Source organism: Typopeltis vanoorti, chromosome 17 (genome assembly GCF_054136105.1).
Source record: "Typopeltis vanoorti isolate ZY-2024b chromosome 17, IOZ_Tvanoo_1.0, whole genome shotgun sequence".
In the NCBI taxonomy this organism is placed as follows: Eukaryota; Metazoa; Arthropoda; class Arachnida; order Uropygi; family Thelyphonidae; genus Typopeltis; species Typopeltis vanoorti.
The window spans coordinates 34,816,840-34,835,177 of NC_143565.1; the positions used below are offsets into that span (position 1 = coordinate 34,816,840).

An 18,338-nucleotide genomic window follows, 5' to 3' on the forward strand; every position below is an offset into this window, starting at 1 on the left:
TATTTATTCATCATTATTTTTGTTTTTTCTCTATTTATTTTTAATCCAATTACTCTGGAGGCTTCATTTAGCTGATTTAGCCTTTCTTCCAGATCTTTAAGATTATCTGCTATTAGGACAATATCATCTGCAAATTTCAGGTGATGCAGCCTTTCTCCATTTATGATTATTCCTTTTGTTTCCCAATCAAGGCTTCTAAAGACTTTCTCTAGTGTACCTGTAAATAATTTGGGAGATATAATGTCGCCTTGCCGGATGCCTTTTTGTAGTGGGAACTCTTCGCTGTTTTTATATAATTTAATTATAGAAGTTGCATTATTGTAAATATGTTTTAGTGTTTCAATATATGTTTTCTCAGTTCCCTGGGTTTCAAGTGCTTTTAGTGTTGCAGATGTTTCAACTGAATCAAATGCTTTTTCATAATCTATATAGGCCAGACATAACGGTTTGTTGTATTCAATTGATTTTTCAATGAGCTGTCTTAATGTGTGAATATGGTCCAAAGTATTGTAATTCTTTCTAAATCCAGCTTGTTCACAGGATTGCATTCCCTCTAGTTTAGATTTTATTCTATTATTTATAATTTTTGTGAAAACTTTATATATGGTGGGGAGTAGGCTTATAGGTCTGTAGTTTTTAATTTCTTCCTTATTGCCCTTTTTAAAAATTAATATTAGAAGTGAATTGTTCCAATTTTTCAGAATTTTTCTCTGTTTTAGGCATTTATTAAAAAGTTTAGTCAGCTGTTTGATGACAGAGCTTCTTCCCAGTTTTAAGAAGTCTACCATAATTCCATCATCTCCTGGGGCCTTTCCATTCTTCATTTCCCGCAGTGCCATTTCCACTTCACCTTGTAAGATCTCAGGTGCATCGCGTTCTTCCTCACTCAAGTTATCCATAGATGATTCTTGGATGGCACAGTCTTTTTCTTCATAGAGGTCAGTATAAAATTCCTGAATTCTTTTGATTATTGCATCTCTATTTTTTATAAGTTCACCATTTTTTTCCTCTTACAGCAGCTATTTCCTTTTTTCCAACTGATAATGTTCGTTTTAGGACCTTCATATTACTATTATTTTCTATTGTTTCTTTAATTTTCCTAGTATTATATGATCTAAGCTCATGTTTCATCCTTTTACGTATAGTTTTACAAATTTCCGCATATTCTTTTTTATTGGTGTCATTCAAATCTCTTTTCATCTCTCTTCTTTTCTTCATCAGATCTAAGGTTTCCTGTCTTAGATTTTACTCTCTTTGGTGCCTTTTTTACACCTCCTATTTCTCATTGATTATGTTACTGTTGATAGTGATGTTTTCTCCCTGGTGAAGGAGAAAACATCACTATCAACTAGAGTGTACAGAGGATTTGAAGTTGGAAGTGATCACCATTTAGTCTTGAGCAGGATAAAATTGAATTTCATACTGAAAAGAAGAACATGAAAGAAAGTTTTAAAGAATAAAAGTTGAGCAGCTCTCAGATGTAAACTGTGGACTAAAATACACAAACATTATTCAAGAAAAAATGAAAGAGTTTGAGAGCAGGAACCAAACCTTGGAGATTCAGTGGTTCAGTGGCATGCCCTGAAGAAAACAATGATTGATTTAGCCATAGAGGCATGTGATGAGGTTGTGTGCAAGGATAGAAAATTCAGAACTCCTTGGTGGACACAGGAAGTGGAAGTGGAAACAGGCTGTGAAGGAAAAGAAGAAAGCATATCAAAAGTTCCTGGCAAATAAGTCAGCTTGTGCTCTTAGAGAATACAGAGACAAATGTAAGAAAGCTAAACATTGTGTAAAACTAGCTAAACAAAAGTCGTGGGTAGCTTTGGTAAGAACATCGAAAATAAATATCAAGAAGGTGGCAAGATATTCTGGAGTCTGTTGAAAAAGCTCAGAAATGGAAGACAGAGTGCTGTAAAAGGAATTAGAGATGATAAAGGTGACATGAAAACTGGTGAAAAACATATCCTTGATGTATGGAGTAATTACTTCAAAAAAATTGCTAAATAAAACAATCAGTGATGACAGTACAGTAGTAAAAAAATCTCAACAGACATGCAGTCAGGAATACTTATCTGTACTGAAGTAGAAAAAGGCATCAAAAGCCTGAAATGTGGAAAGGCAGTGCAAGTAGATGATATTCGACCAGAAATGCTCAAGTATTGAGGTATAAAATTCTTACAGTGGCTGCACTGCATAGTTCAGAAGGCCTGGACAGAGGAACAAATTCCAGATGATTGGAGTAGAGCTCTTATGGTACTCATAAATATAAAAAGGGAAATAAAACTTAGTGTGAGAATTACAGAGGTATTTCCCTACTGAATGTTCCTGGTAAGATTTATTCAAGTATACTTTAGAAATGGTTGAGAAGGATTGTGGAAGGGAAGCTTGGTGAAGAACAAGCTGGATTCAGGCTGAATAGAGGCGGCTATCAGCATCATATTTTCACATTATGACAAAGCTCTGTTTTTAAGTTTTATAGATCTGGAAAAGGCTTAAGACAGGGTGCCAAGAGAGAAGCTGTTCAAAGTGCTACAGTTGTATGGTATCAATGGAGTATTATATCAAGCAATACTTAACCTTTATGTGAGTTGTGAGTCAGCAGTTAGAATTGAAGGAAGTACAGGAAGATTGTTTTATGTTAAATCTGGTGTCAGTCAAGGATGTACATTATTCCCTCTGTTATTCATTATCTATATGGATCACATTATGAAGGAAAGTGGTATTAAACATGATATCAAAATTGGATGCAGACGATCTAAATAAATCTGCTACAAGTCTGCAAGATTCCCTGACTAAATTGAATAACTCTTGTAAAAGATTTGGTATGAAGGTCAGCAATAACAAGACAAAGACAATGAAAATACACAGAAACATTGAAAATATCAACTGCATTGTCAACGGAAAACTTATAGAATATGTAAAACATTTCAGCTACTTAGGCACAATTTTTAGTGAAGATGGTAAATTAAATCTAAATAAACAACAGTCAATAAAACTGGTATGGTAGGAAGTCAAGTGAATAAATTTATATGGAATAAGAGAGAAATTAGTCAAAACACTAAATTAGCTGTATACAAGACAGTGTTCAAATCAATATTAACTTATGGATCAAGAGCTGGGTTAGAAATAAAACACTTGACTAAAGACTAAAGGCCGCAGATATGAGAGTCCTGAGAAAGATTAGCAGGAAGAACAGATGTCATCAGTGCAATATCATATTAAAAATGAGGATATTAGGAAAGAACTTAATATTGTTAGCAGTGTGTTCTTTGCTAGGTTGACATGAAAAAGACCCAGAAGAAGACCAAGATATAGGTGGATTAATACAGTAAAAAAGTGTCTTAGAGGATAGAAATATAAGATTTGATAATTTTGAAGTCTTGACAGGTAAGAGATTGATTTGGTGGTAAATTGTAGATAGGAAGTTAGTAATGGTGTAAGTTTTTCTTGCAGTACTATCATATCCTGTACATTCCTTGAGGGTACATGGGATGATGGATGATGGTTATGAGGGATGATGATTATGATGATGGCAGCTGACTTGGATGAAGGGAATGGATATGCTAAGATTTTGTTGGATTTTGCTAAGGTACAGTAAAGTAATGAGGGTATGAAGCACCTGTGGCAAGTGTCTAACTTGCACCCCCCCAACCCAGAAACGACAAAAATGTTATACATTTTGTGCCTCAAACCTAGTTGCACCCATGCCGGATGCCTCTTTCGCCACGCCCTCATTACGGCACTGCTAAGCTACTTGATAGGATACTACATGAAAGCCTGTTGCATAAAGTGGAGGATATGGTATTAGAATATAAACTATTGACTTGGATAAGCAAATAACTTATGGACAGGTATCAAAAGCATGGGGATGTGAATCTACCAGATTTAAGGTGACCCAGTAGCATACCTCAGGAATCAGTCCTTGGGCCATTGTTTTCAACCTGTACATTATAATATTGGAATAGACTTACCAGGAGATGTTAGATTATTTGCTGATGATGCAAATATAGGCAGAGCATTCAAGGATTCTAATGATATACAGGACAGAATGATTTGAATAGGGCTGGAACTTTGGTTAAATGATAATAGCCATCAGTTCAATTCATTACTTTACACTTACTAACATAAGTGTGAAGTAATGCACTTTGGAGTGACGAGAATTCCATTGGCATGTTATATTGGTGGGATTATGCTTGGAGAGATTGATGAGACTAGATATCTTGGAGTTAAGGTGGGTAGGAAGTTCAAAGGTCACATACCAAAAATTGAAATTACAACAGAAGATAATTGTGATACTGAAACAAACATTGATGTGTAAGAATGGGGAAATTATTTTGCCTCTTCACAAGGCCTTGATATGCCCACACTTGGACTACTGTGTGCAGATTTGATCTCTGAGTTGTGAGAGGATATAGAAGCTATGAAAGGATGTAAAGAAGAGTTACAAAGGTGATACCAGGATTATGGAACAGGAGTTTAGATCGAGATTATATGATCTTTCAAAATGTAGAAACCTATAAACTTCTGAAAGGTGTTATTGAACATAACTTGATAAAATTTCTCATTATATGGAAGATGGAGAAAGGAGGGATATCCATGGAGGTTAAGTTTGTGTGCGGTTAAAAAAGGGATGAGAGTTACAGTTTTCCTCTCACAGCAGTGAGTTAGTGAACGGAAGTGTGAAGTGAATAGCCGATGTGGATGATGGTGAAGTGAATAGCCGATGTGGATGATGCATTGCCTTCCTTGATGAGTCCCTGGAGGTCTCTGATAATAATAATTCATGTTGTTTTTCATTTTTTTTTACAGATTAAACAAATGTCTGGAAATCTTAAGTCATCTAAGAGATGCAGCAGAGCAAGCAGGTGATAATGCAGCATTGGCAATGTTTTATTGTGGACTCATTGACTTAATATTAGTTGGTTCAAGTAAGTAATATATATATATGTATATAAAATATATCATTTATATCTGTTGAATGATCTACACAGTAAATTTGGTTAGACTAAAAAAAAAAAAAATTAAAGGATAAGAAAAAAAAAAACAAGAAAGAACTATAAATCATATAAGGGGCTTCATTTTCCAATACCAGTGTGCAAACAATTCTTCTCTCATGTTATTGCAATTTATGCAAAATAAAGTTATTTTGTTCATGGAGTTAAACATTACCTCCATAGTACAATTAGAAGAACAATGAGGCATTGCACCCTTCAATTGGAAAATACCTGAAATTGATTGTTATCATGACAAGAGGAATATTTATATGGATTTAAATCTGTATTTAAATTTTTTATTTAAGGTCAGTTAGCCGATCTCATATGGGGGGGGGGGGGGGGGGTAGCAGGGTTTTTTCTCCCATAAACTCAGATTTTCCCACACAAGCAAATTGACCATGAGAACTCATGCAAAATACAGACAAAAAAACACTGTTGGTGCTGGTAGTAGATGGTGTTGTATGTTGATGGTAGTAGTAGTAGGTGGGCGATTAAGTAGGGGGAGACAGTGAGTTGCATATAAGTCAATAGAGTGCTATTTTGCAATGAGTCCTTGGACTCCTTGGAGGTGTCATAACAATACTAATACTAATAATAAACTTAAGAAACCAGTTACAGCATTTTTAAAACTATTCTTTAAGAAACATCTCAAGCTAATCTGCTTTTATGAAGAATATGCCTTTATAAAGTTCTACAAAGATATTCTTGAACACTTTTAGCATATATATATATATATATATATATATTTTTTTTTTTAAGTATATTACTGCAGAAGCCTATTCTGCAGAGTATTGTCTAACTATCTAAAAATCATATAAGGTGCACAAGACCTGTTTCCAGGAGATAGAATGAGCAGGGTGATTGAAGCATTGGATAAGAGGAGTACACGAGCAAAGGAGTTGATAGTGGTAGTTGGCACAAATGATTTGACTAGTAACAAGAAGAATTTAAAGAGAGATGTCATGAGGTTGTAAAGATAACAGTGTGGTAGGTAAGGTAGTCAGCATGTCATGTTATCCGGGTATGATAATGATGAATTGAAAAGGTGAGTGAATCTTATGAATGGTTTGCTAGCAGAGGAAAGAGGAGTTCATTTTGTTAATATGTGAGATGAGTTTGAAGGACAGATAGAGCAGATAAAAGAGATCGGCTACATTTGAATGGGTTTCATGCAAGAATGGCTGAAATGAATATAAGACCTAAGGTAGCAATAGGTGTTGTGGAAGAGCAGGAGAGTAAAGAAGGCAAGTTTATGAATGGAGAGGTGAGTGGCACAAGTGAAGAGAATGAGAGAGGGGTGGAACACAGAGTGGACAAGGAAACGGGTGAAGTTAGGGTGGACAGGGGGACACTTCATGAAAAGTGTAGATGATAATTTCTGGAGTAGATGTGTGAGTACACGAGAAAGGATTAAGACAGTCAAGAATGTTGGGGGGGGGGGGCATTTAGGTCTGGGGAGGGGGGTGTAATATCAGTGATAGACAGAAATGGACAGGAAGAGTGGGGAGCAGTCATATCTAAGAAGTGGGGTTAGTGGGACCTGTTATAGAAACAGAAATGAGCTAGTGTTTACAAATTCTAGATGTGTTCAAAACAAGAGGAATGAAACTGTAGCATAGATAGAATACATTTGCCCAAAAATTGTTTGTATAAGTGAGACAGAGATGAAGGGTTGTGTAGTCTTTCATGAAGACAGACAAACAAAAAGGGAGGAGGAGCATTATTGATGATGGCAGAGGAGTTGGGCTCATCTAGGGTGGAGATTCAAGGAGAAAATACTGACAGTGGATTTGAAGCAATATGCCGTGAAGCGGAGGTGGATAGGATGAAATGTTTAGTAGTGTGTTGCTATAGACCTGGTAATGTGGAAGGCAGTGAGAAGGAATTGTTTATACAAATTGGTCTGGCTAATAAGAAAAGGGTGATCATTATGGGTGATGATCACAGGAACCAAGAGAATAATTTTCTTGAGTTTTTAAGGGATAACTACCTTAAGCAGTATGTAACAGAGGCAACATGTGGATTTGAAGGGCTTGGATTTGATTATCTCATCAGAAGATAATGCTGTAATTGAAGTGACACATCTTCCTCCAGTTGGTGAAAATGATCATAAAGTTATCACTTGAGTGGTGGCTAACATATCAGGACTTTTTTGAGAAAGGATTATATGTGGAACTATAGGGCAGGTGATTATGGCAAGCTCAGGAGGCAGCTTGCAGTGATATCATGTAATGAGGAATTGCATAGAAAGAAAATCAAAACTCATGAAGTATCTGGCAGAGGCAATGCTGAGTGTATTCCAAAGGTCAGGAGATTAAATAAGATAGGTGCAAAATGGTTGGCGGAAGAGGTGAAGTGTACAATCTGGATGAAAAAGGCATTGTGGAAGTGGCACAAGATTAGTGGAGATAATCAGTTACATGAGAAGTCCAGAGAACAAGCAAGAAGGTGACTTACTTAGTAAGGATAACAAAAGTGTGGTATGAACAGCAGTTATCAAATGACGCTAAAAGAAATCCTAGGGAGTTTTTTGATATGTGGCCAGTAGAAGTAAAAATGATTATCGGAGGATGATAAACACTGAGGAGGATGTAGTAGAGTTGTTTAATGAGCAGTTCATTAAAGTATTCCATCCTTGTGATTGTAACATGATGCGAAACTTGAGAGCAGTTCGAATGGGGAGGAACCAGTGATGATGAGTGAACAAGAAATATATGAGGAATTGAGTAAACTTCATGTCAGTAAGGCCATAGGACTCAGTGTTATATCATCATGTGTCTTAGGGGAATGTTCCAGAGAGTTAATAAGAGCTTTAACTTACATTTTTAACATCAGTCTTAGATTAGCCTAGGTTCCAAAGGAATGCAAAGATGGCAAAATTGTTCACCTAGTGAGGACAAGGATTCAAAACTAGATTGACAGCAGTAGAATTCTCTTTAATGGACAGCATGGGTTTGCTAAAGAAAGATTGTATTTGCAATCTGCTAACTTATTATGACAGGGTGACAAATACATTGGACAATGAGAATGCATATACAATTGTATATTTAGATTTTGCAAAGGCTTTCAGTATGTTGACACATGACAAACTAGTAGTTAAATTGGAACAGATGGGATTGGATTGGAGATTGGCTGTCTGATAGATATCAGCAGGTTGTGTATGTGGGAGTAATATCCCAGAAGAGGAAATCACTAGTGGCATGTCCTAGGGGTTTGTTTTGGAGCTTGTTTTTTAATTTGTATGTAAATGATGACATTGGAAAGGGCTTAAATGGTGATATACAGTTGTGATGATGCAAAGCTCAGGAGCATTATGAGATATAGCAGATGTTGCTTTGTAAGAGAACCTAAATAGATTGTCTGAATAGACAACTGTGGGGATATCGGTTGAATGTTGCTGAGTGTAAAGGTTTTAAAATTTGAAAAGAAAGATTGAATGCAGAGTATAGTATTGGTGGGAATATTTTAGATTAAGTGAAGGAGATGAAAGATCTGCAGGTAATGATGGATAGGAACTTGAAATTTCTTGGATATTTTGCTAAAATTGTGAGGACAACACAGCAGATTATGGGAATGATGCAGAAAATACTGACATGTAGAAGCAAGAATGTTTTGATTCCATTGATGAAGCTGCATATGGATTACTGTGCACAGATTTCATCAGCAAGTTTTCAAAAGGATGAGATGTTGAAGAGAGTTCAATTGCCTAAGTGGGTTTTTGGTCTCTGGAATGTGGAATATGAGGAACAGATTAGGAGAATGCAAATTAAAGAGCCTATTGGATAGAAGGAATAGTGGAGACATGATTGAGATGTATAAGTTGGTAATGGGTAATTATCAGATTAACACTGATGAGATTTTCCATAAAATATCTGGAAACAGGGGGAGAAGGAGAAGGAGCATCCGTCCACTAGGACGGATGTGTAGATATTTTGCATGGAGAGCAGTGGATGATTGGAATGCATTACCTGTGTGTGTGTGTGTGTGTGTGTGTGTGTGTGTGTGTGTGTGTGTGTGTGTGTGTGTGTGTGTGTGTGTGGATAGTGAATTCATTTAAGTCGATGTATGATAAGCTGTGCATGTGAGAATGGGACTTTCCGTGGTGAGTGTCTCTTGACTCCATGTCTGTTGACAATAATAATAATATTCTGATGATCTTGATTAGTTTGGGGGGGAGAGAGGATGCAAGAGTTGGGTGAACTGCAGTGATATTTTTGAGAAAGGTGAAAAAGCAGCATGGTGTTTGCTGCATTATGATGTCTTAGAAAACAACTTATTTTTGTATGATCATCCTACCCACAAAAGGTTGTAAAGCTTTAGTTTGCTAAGTTTTAGATAATCCAAATTCTGCTCTAGACACCAAACAAACATAGTGCTTTTTTTTACAAAAACCAGTTCTGGCTTCCAGTAAGCAAGATGTTCTTACAATGAGCAATGAAAATCATCTATTACCTCAAGACCTAAGCATCTGTTCCGCATTGGGATTCAAACACAGCTCATTGAAGATCAAGGGACTTAATACATTATAGTATTTTGTCAAATCAATTGGCAAAAACTGCCCTTATCCGTATCATTGTTCAGTTGTGTAAAAATATTTAAAAAGTGCTTAGATATGCAGTTGAGTGTATATCCATTGTGCTCTGTTCTTTACTTTTTTTTTTTTTTTTTTTGAAACTTTCCTATCTCTGTTAGAAGTATATGGTAGATATTGTTTGGACTTTTCATTATAAAGTGCTTTTGAGCTGTTCCAGTAAGCTTACATATACATGAAAAGGATTTTAAAGAAAAATTTTAATTTTGTGAGAAAATTAGTACAAAAATTAAACTCCAACTTTGCCTAATAATTTATATGTGCTCCTCTGTTCCTAATAAGTTCATTAATTTGCTTAGGCACAGATTCTACCAACATAGAACACATTTTCTTATTTCTGCATCTTGAAACCATACTTTTATAATGGATTGTATTAAGTTATTCTTTGTATCTCATTTTAATTTTCTAAGTCTCTTTTCACTATAGCCCACAAATTTTCTATTAGGTTAATGTCAGGAGAGTTACCTGGCCACTGAAACAATTAGATGTTATTTTGAGGAACTCTTTACATTTTTTTTGAAGAGTGGCATGGAGTGAGATCCTATTGAAAGATAAGTGATCCTGGACTGTCATGTGTAAAATAACTCCAGAACATCTTTTTATCTGGATGTTTAGGAGCTTGTTGAAGGTGGGCAGAAGAAGTATTCTCAGCCATTGATTTGCAAGCAATGGGTACTTGCTCTTTGGATAGAGAAATGGCTCTCATCTGAGAATATGACCTTTTTCCATTTCTCAACAGTCCAGTGTTTGTACACTTGTGCCCACTGGAGCTCCTTTTTCTGCCTAGTCTTCATCAACAGTTGTTTCTCTTTTTTTTTGTGGACAGTCCTCCCTACTTCCAACAATCTTCAACAGACTGTCATGTCAGAAGCATTAATTCCACTAGCTGCTACGTCTCTCCAAGTCTACAGCAGACAGTCTTGGATTCGTTTTGGTTTTCATAACTAGTAAACGATCTTGAATAAGTGGCGCTAGAGTCGCTGAAGCACGTGGCAGTTGATTTGAGCTGTGGTGTTTTTTAAACGGTGTATAGAGTGACGCTGTCATGAATTGTGCTACAGTTTTTTCTCAGTAACACAAGTGTTCTTTAGTGGTACTTTTGGAGTTTAGTTATTATATTGTTATTATTTTGGGGGGTTACCGTGAATAGGTCAGATTTGGATGCATCTGCAGTGGAATAGAAGATAAGTTTTTGTTATATAGCATAGTTAAATGTAGCTTATACTTACAGTAGAGCATATAACATAGTATTTAGCATTTAGTTGTAGTAGTATTTAGTTTAGTTGTTTAGTTGTAGTAGTATTTAGCTTAGTTGTTTAGTTGTAGTAGTATTTAGCATTTAGTATAGTCATTATTAATTAATTTAATAATGACTACACTAAATTAATTTAGTGTAGTCATTATTAATTTAGTCCTTGGCACTAAATTAATGATGGTGGCAGCCACAGCTTCAATTACAAATGGCGTGTCACCAAGTCTTCCCCCATTCAAGGACTCTACTTTGTGTAACATAATATAGGATTTTGTGGCATGGATGCATCCCAGCAGTTGGATATGTGGCAGGTGGGAGAAGGGGAGTGCGTATATGTGCAAAATATAGGCAATGGGAGGAATTTTTAGTGTGTTAGATATTAAGATAACGGACTTTGTTATGTCAGGGGTGGGCGAATCTCGAGCAACAAATAGTGTGATAGGTGAGAATAAAGAGCAAAATATGAATGAAAAAATAAGAGTTGGGAGTGTGGAGGACTTGAATAATTGTGAAGTTTTCGGAAGATGGTCTTCATTGGGAGGATGAGTGGCAAGTAAGAATGAATAACTTGCAGAGAGAGAGATAGATGAGTTGAAATGTCTCGGGAATAAGAATGAGAAGTATGAAAGATGAGATTAGGCAAATGGAAGAGATGAATGCAAGGCGAATCAGAGGAGGAGTAAGAGAGTTATGGGACTGATAGAAGAGGAGAGAATAGAGGCGGTATAAGAGAGGGAATGAGAGAGAGGTATGGGAATGATAGAAGAGTAGAGAATAGAAACAGTAGAAGAGAGGGAATGAGAGAGAGGTATGGGAATGATAGAAGAGAATAGGAGCAGTAGAAGAGAGGAAATGAGAGAGAGTTATGACAATGATAGAAGAGAATAGGAGCAGTAGAAGAGAGGAAATGAGAGAGAGTTATGACAATGATAGAAGGGAATAGAATAGAAATAGTAGAAGAGAGGGAATGAGAGAGAGTTATGGGAATGATAGAAGAGAATAGGAGCAGTAGAAGAGAGGGAATGAGAGAGTTATAACAATGATAGACGGGGATAGAATAGAAATAGTAAAAGAGAGGGAATGAGAGAGTTATGGGAATGATACAAGAGGCAAGAATGGAAACAGTCAGAGAGAGGAAATGGGAAGAATGCGACAGAGTACTTGAACAAGGGACAGAGTGATGCCAGGACAGCAGATAAGTAGGGGAACATGGAGAGAAAGGGTTAGAGGAGAGAAAGTGAGGAATGCAGATGAGCAATCAAGGAACAGAGTGATAAGAGGTGTCATGTATGGAGACTTGATGATCCGTGGTGTGTGCAAGATAGGATGTCAAAGGAGTATTTGCCTGGAGGAACTATAGAAAGTGTGGCTAGCAATTAAGCAGAGGGAAAGGGTGGATGAAATGATTGTGATGGTGGGCACAAATGACTTGAGAGACAGTGTGAATTGGGTGGCTACAGATCTGAGATTCATGCTTGTGGTTATACAAAAGAAAATGCAGAGAGGAAAGACAGTGTGTGATACCCAGGTATGATAATGATGAACTGAGCAGAAGAGCAGTAATAATGAATAGCATAATAGCCAGAATGTGTCAGGATTGGAAGAGAAGAGAGAATTGGAATATGTGGATGATTGGAGGGCATTTGAGGATAGAAAGGTACCGTATGCGAGAGACCACTTGCATTTGAATAAGGAAGGATGTAGACATCTGGAGAGATTGATTTTTTTCTGAATGAGTTGGTGTGTTAATGCAGGGAAACTAGAAGTCCCTGGGTGGATTCTAGCATCAGTGGCCTCTTGTAGAAATGGGCGATGGCATCAGATAACACTGAGTTCAGTGGGGTCTGGAGGGGATAATGATAGGTATGGAAGCAGTGATATTTTTATGCTTTATACTAATACCAGGAGTATCCGGAATAAAGGATATGAATTGGTGGCGCTGATAGCATCAGCCTGGTCAAAGATTATTGTGATCTGTGAGATGTGGTTGATGGAAGATGATATAATAACAGGAATAGAAGTAGTATGGTACAGCATTTTTCAGCAGGATAGGAAGGGAAAACGCGGTGGTGGAGTACTGCTTATGATAAGTGATGACTTATATCCTCTTAGAGTGGAGGCTTTGGAAGGCAGTTACACTAATGGTTTTGAAAGCATATGGTGTGAGGTAGAGGTGGGCAAGATAGGATATTTAGTGGGGTGTTGCCACAAGCCAAGGAGTAGAGAGAGTGGGGAGCAGGAAATGTTTAGGCAGTTGAACTTGGCTAGTGCAAGAAGAACGATTGTTATGGGTGATTGTAACTACAGCAGTATAAGCTGGGAAGAGGAAAAATGCATGTAGTAGTAATAAGGGAATGGAATTTCTAGAATTCTTGAGGGACAAATGTCTTAGGCAACATGTAATAGAGGGAACAAGAGGTTCATGAGTTTTGGATTTAGTCATAGCATCAGAAGAGCTGATAATAACTGAGATGATATCTCTCCCCCTCCAGTTGGAGAGAGTGACCATGTTGTTTTGACATGGACGATGAATAGACATGCAGAAGTATCAAAGAAAAGGGAACATATGTGGAATTATAAGGTGGGTGATTATAATAGTCTTAGATATCAACTTGGGGCAGCTCCATGGAGGATGGAATTGGAAGGCAGGGATATCATTAGTGCTTGGGAAATGATGAAGAAATATTTGTTAGCAGCAATAGTAAGCTGTATTCCATGAGTGAAGAAGCAGACACAATTTGGTGTAAAGTGGATGACAAACAATATCAAATAGGAACTGCAGGTGAAAAGAGATCATGGAAGAGATATAAGGAGAGGGGTGGAGAGCAGATGCATGAAGAATATAAGACTCAAGCCAGGAAAGTGACTAGTATGGTGAGGAAGTCAAAACTGGAACATGAGAAGAGACTGTCCCTAAGATCCAAAGAAAATCCTAGGGAATTTTTTCGTTATGTGGCCAGTAGGAGCAGAAATGGTTGTGGAAGAATGACATTGTGGGATAAAAATGGGAATAGAGTGACTGATGCAGAGGACATAGTGGAGTGAGTTGTTCAATAAACACTTTATGGAGTATTTCATCCTGGAGGAGGTTTTAATACTATAGTGGTAGGGTAGATTTGAGGTTTAGAGGTGCAAGAGGAGAGTGTGTGTCAAATACTGAGTATCCTGGATGTCACTAAAGCTGTGGGACTGGATGGTATTTCACCACGGGTTTTGAGAGAATGCACTAAAGAACTGACAGCTCCTTTGACCTGGCTTTTCAATGAAAGTCTGGCTACGCGAAAGGTACTCGAGAAATGGAAGGAAGGTAAAATAGCGCCATTGTATAAGAGCAGTAGCAGACTGGAAATGTCTAATTATAGACCAGTTTGTGTGTCATCAATAGTTGTTAAGGTCTTGGAGAAATTAGTGAGGGACTATATACAGCATTGGACAGATGAGGGTAATCTTATCTGTGAGAATCAACGTGATTTGTTAAGTGGTGCTCTTGCTTTAGTAATATAATTGCCTTTTATAATAAAGTGACATGAGCAGTTGATGAGGGAAAGGCATATACTGCCATTTTTTTTTTATTTTGCAAAGGAATTTAACAGGGTCCCACATGATAAGCTGATATTTAAGTTACAGCACATGGGTTTAGATGTTGGGTTAGTCAACTGGATTCCAGATTGGCTGTCTGATAGGTATTAGAGAGTTGTGTATGATGGGGCATTATCAAGGAAGCAGAAAGTTTCAAGTGGGGTTCCACAGGGCTCAGTACTTGAACCTGTATTGTTTATCCTTTATATCAATGACATTGTCAATAGATTGCAAGTGGATATTTAGTTGTTTGCAGATGTAAAGTCTAGAAGTTTGGGATACTTTGATGGAAGGCTGTATTATTTGATTGGAGGAGTTGTACTGGAGAAAGTAGGGGAGACAAGAGATCCAGGTTCGATGATTGATAGAAAACTGAAATTCAGGGGCATATTGCAAAGATGGTGAAGGTAACCCAGAGGATTGCTGCAATACTGAGAAGGACGCTGACCTGTACAGAGAGAAGAGTTATCATTCTATTGTATAAGATCCTGATCAGATCACACTTAAGACTATTGTTCTCAAATTTGTTCCCCAGGATTTGAATGGGATAAATTAACTGTGGAAATGGTGCAGAGGCAGATAACAAAGATGGTTTCAGGACTCTACAATGTTAGTTATGAGGATTGGCTGAGGGAATGTAGACTTGGTGGAACAGTGGGAAGGAGATGACAAGGGTCATCCCTAGAAGTTACGAAAGGACATCGTGAGCAAGAGGGGTGAGTGGTTTCTTTGTGTGAAGGATGGTTGAACCATCGAATGCATGGCCTGATGGTGAGAGCAGGAATGGTCATGAGTTCAAGGAGTGGTACGATAGACTTTGTATTTCCTAGGAAGGACCTCCCATGATGAGTCTCTTGACTATTGAGGCCTGAATAATAATAATAAGTGTAGTTTTCCTTTTTTGCACACATTTTCCTTTCTGTCAGGAGAAAAGGCACCTGTTTCCCTAAACCTCTTTAAAATTGCATTAACAGTACCCAAACCAACAATACATTCATTGGCAATTTGTTTTTGAGTCATGGATGTGGGCTGAAAAAGGATATATTTTTGAACACTTTCTTGGAGATGTATTCATTTTATAAATACACATAATGAATAAAACACTACAAATGTCAACTTGTTTTCACTATGAAAAGTTCAGAACACTATTAATAAACATCATAGAGACAGTTAAAGCATGCAACACTCAATCAAAATATTGAACCAAAACCAAAATTATTGTGAACTGAAACAAAATCCAAACCAAAAACTTGACAAAAATTCAGCTTGTTCAGATTCATTTGTTTTTCTACTGTAGTATGTTCGAAAAAATAATTGGAGGAAAACATTTAATTGACTGAAATTTGATATTGCTAAATTACAAAATGCCGAAGTCTGTAATGAGTTTAAAATAAAGTTAATGGAATATATGGATAGTAATTTTGATGGAGGAGGGGATATAAGTAATGATGATATAGAGGCTAAATGGAAAAGGTAAAAAAAAAAAAAAAAAAAAAAGCCTTAATGATCCCACAAAACATGTTTTAGGATGCGCTAAAAGAAGAATGGTTATCATTTGAAATTTGAAGACTAATGGATGAAAGGATAAAAAATAAAGATGAAATTATATGTAAGAAATACTTCCCAAAAGGGAAAATGAACTTAAAGATAAATATAAGATTATAAATACAAAAAATTAAGAGAAATGCTAGAAAAGATAAACAGCAATGGTTTGAAGAACTGGCACAGTAAGCTGCAGACAAGTATAATAGTAGAGAGTTCCACAGTATTATGAGACTTTCTGGAGAAGCCATCCGAAAGAATGTCCCAGTGAAGGATCTCACTACAACATTGGAATGAAAAAATTCTAGTGTCAACAGAAGAAACACTGGAAAAGTGGAGACAACATTTTAATCAAATCTTGAACAATAGCAGTAATAGAATACAAACAGAAATAAAAAAAAAGGAGTAGATGAATTAAAAATAGATACCAGCCCACCATCCAAATTAGAGATAAAAAAAGATTATTAAAGAATTAAAGAAATGAAAAATGGCAGGATATGATGATATCACAGCAGAGGTTCTAAAATCTGACACCACAACAATCACAGATATGCTCTACCTGCTATTCCAAGATATTTATGAAAAGAGATATTCCCTAGGGATTGGAATACAAGAATAAAATAGGAAACATACCAAAGAAAGAAGATTTAGGAAATTGTAATAACTGAAGGGGTGTAAACCTGCAGAGTGTGTCATTAGCAAAATGTTCTGCAAAATTATTCTTTCATGAATCTTTAATAATTTAGGTGAGGGCATGAGAAAAGAGCAATCTGGTTTTAGGTCAAATAGATCATGTATAGATCCCATTAACACCTTAAGAATAATAATTGAACAATAGGGTGAATTTAACTCTCCTTTATATTTACTGTTTGTGGATTATGAAAATGCCTTTGATTCCATTGCTAGAGATTGTGTGTGGATTGCACTTCAAAATAAAGGACTGCCACAGATGATAATAAACCTCATAAAGGAAGAATATAACAAATTCCAGTGTCAGGTGCTGCATAAATGATATTTGCCACAGCCCTTTCAAACTGGAGTACGACAAGGATGTCTGCTGCCTCCCTTATTATTGATATGGCACTAGATCATGTTCTAGAAAGATAGCATTGAAACATGCCAAAGGAATATCATGGAAAATAGATAAAACTTTGACTGATCTGGACTGTGATCAATTAGATCACAGATATACATGTCTGTGATCTAATTGATCACAGACATGTATATTCAAAATAAACCAACCACATTACAAGAAGTCACTGAAAGTTGGTTTGAAAATAAATACAAATGAAACAAAAGAAATGAGAACAACAAGGCACTAAGTAACATTGAAAATGCTAAAATTGAATTTCAGATTTTAGATATCTCAACAGTGTTTTATCTGCAGATGGAGGAGCAACTAGAGATGTTGATATGAGGATTCAAAAGGCAAGAAATGCATATGCTGAACTTAGTAGAGTGTGGAAAGTTTATTTTTCACTTGGTTAGACTATAATAAATTTAGTTGAATCCTTTATCCAAGTGTGAGCAAACAAAGTTTGCACCTGAAAATATCTTCAGAACTGGGGTAAGGTGGTACAACAGTATCTCCCATAATGCAAAACACATCTCCTTGTGGCTATGTATAATGTTATGCATTAAGGCAGTGGTCGCCAAAGTGGTCGATATTGACCCCCAGGAGTCGATATAACATTGTTAGGGGTCGATAGAAAAATATAAGACATCATTGTACGGGTAATATTTAATTCGGTTAACTTGGATTACCTCCATCCTGAATGATGACGATGCAATTAAGAGTGAATCGTGGGAACAGTGACATGAATAGGACCTGTAAGATGGAGCAAGGTCATGAAAATAGTTATGGAGGCCAATCAAGTAGGCCAAAATGACATATTTATCAATAAACGGATGTTGTGGTTCCCCCATGTAAGAAATGGAAGGTGGTCATTGTCTTCTAATTTGAAAGTAAATGTTAATCCTCTGAATGACTGAATTAATTTTCTGAAGGAAAAATATAAGCTCAGGTAGAGTCCCAGACTGGCCTTTGTTGGCCTCTCTCTCTCTCTCTCTCTCTCACCAGACTGCCTCAAACAAATTGCCATCCACGTGCCTGTCTCAATTCTTGTCTCTTGCAATTCATCTATCATCAGTAGTGCCCCTCTCCATCTTCTTAATGATGGCATCAAGAGAGGTCTATAACTTTTGGTGAGAATCATGAGCAATATTAATTGGGTGCAATAACTAAAAAAAAAATAATAATAAAAACGCTTAAAATCTTTGTTTTCTTTGCTCTTTCTTTGTGAATGATTAAATATTGGACATTTTATGATGCTGCATCAGATGAAGAATAATAAATTAAAAAGTTATATATATATTT

At 36.5% G+C, this 18,338-nt stretch overlaps 1 protein-coding gene across 1 annotated transcript in view; it reads left to right on the forward strand.

Annotated features, from left to right (window-relative positions):
- The window catches only part of LOC150097283 (uncharacterized), a 172,254-nt gene that overhangs the window by 123,240 nt on the left and 30,676 nt on the right, over window positions 1-18,338 (forward strand). The window contains exon 6 of the mRNA XM_090407636.1: window positions 4,813-4,931. Coding sequence (XP_090263762.1) covers window positions 4,813-4,931 — 119 coding nt within the window. The remainder of the gene's footprint in view (window positions 1-4,812; window positions 4,932-18,338) is intronic.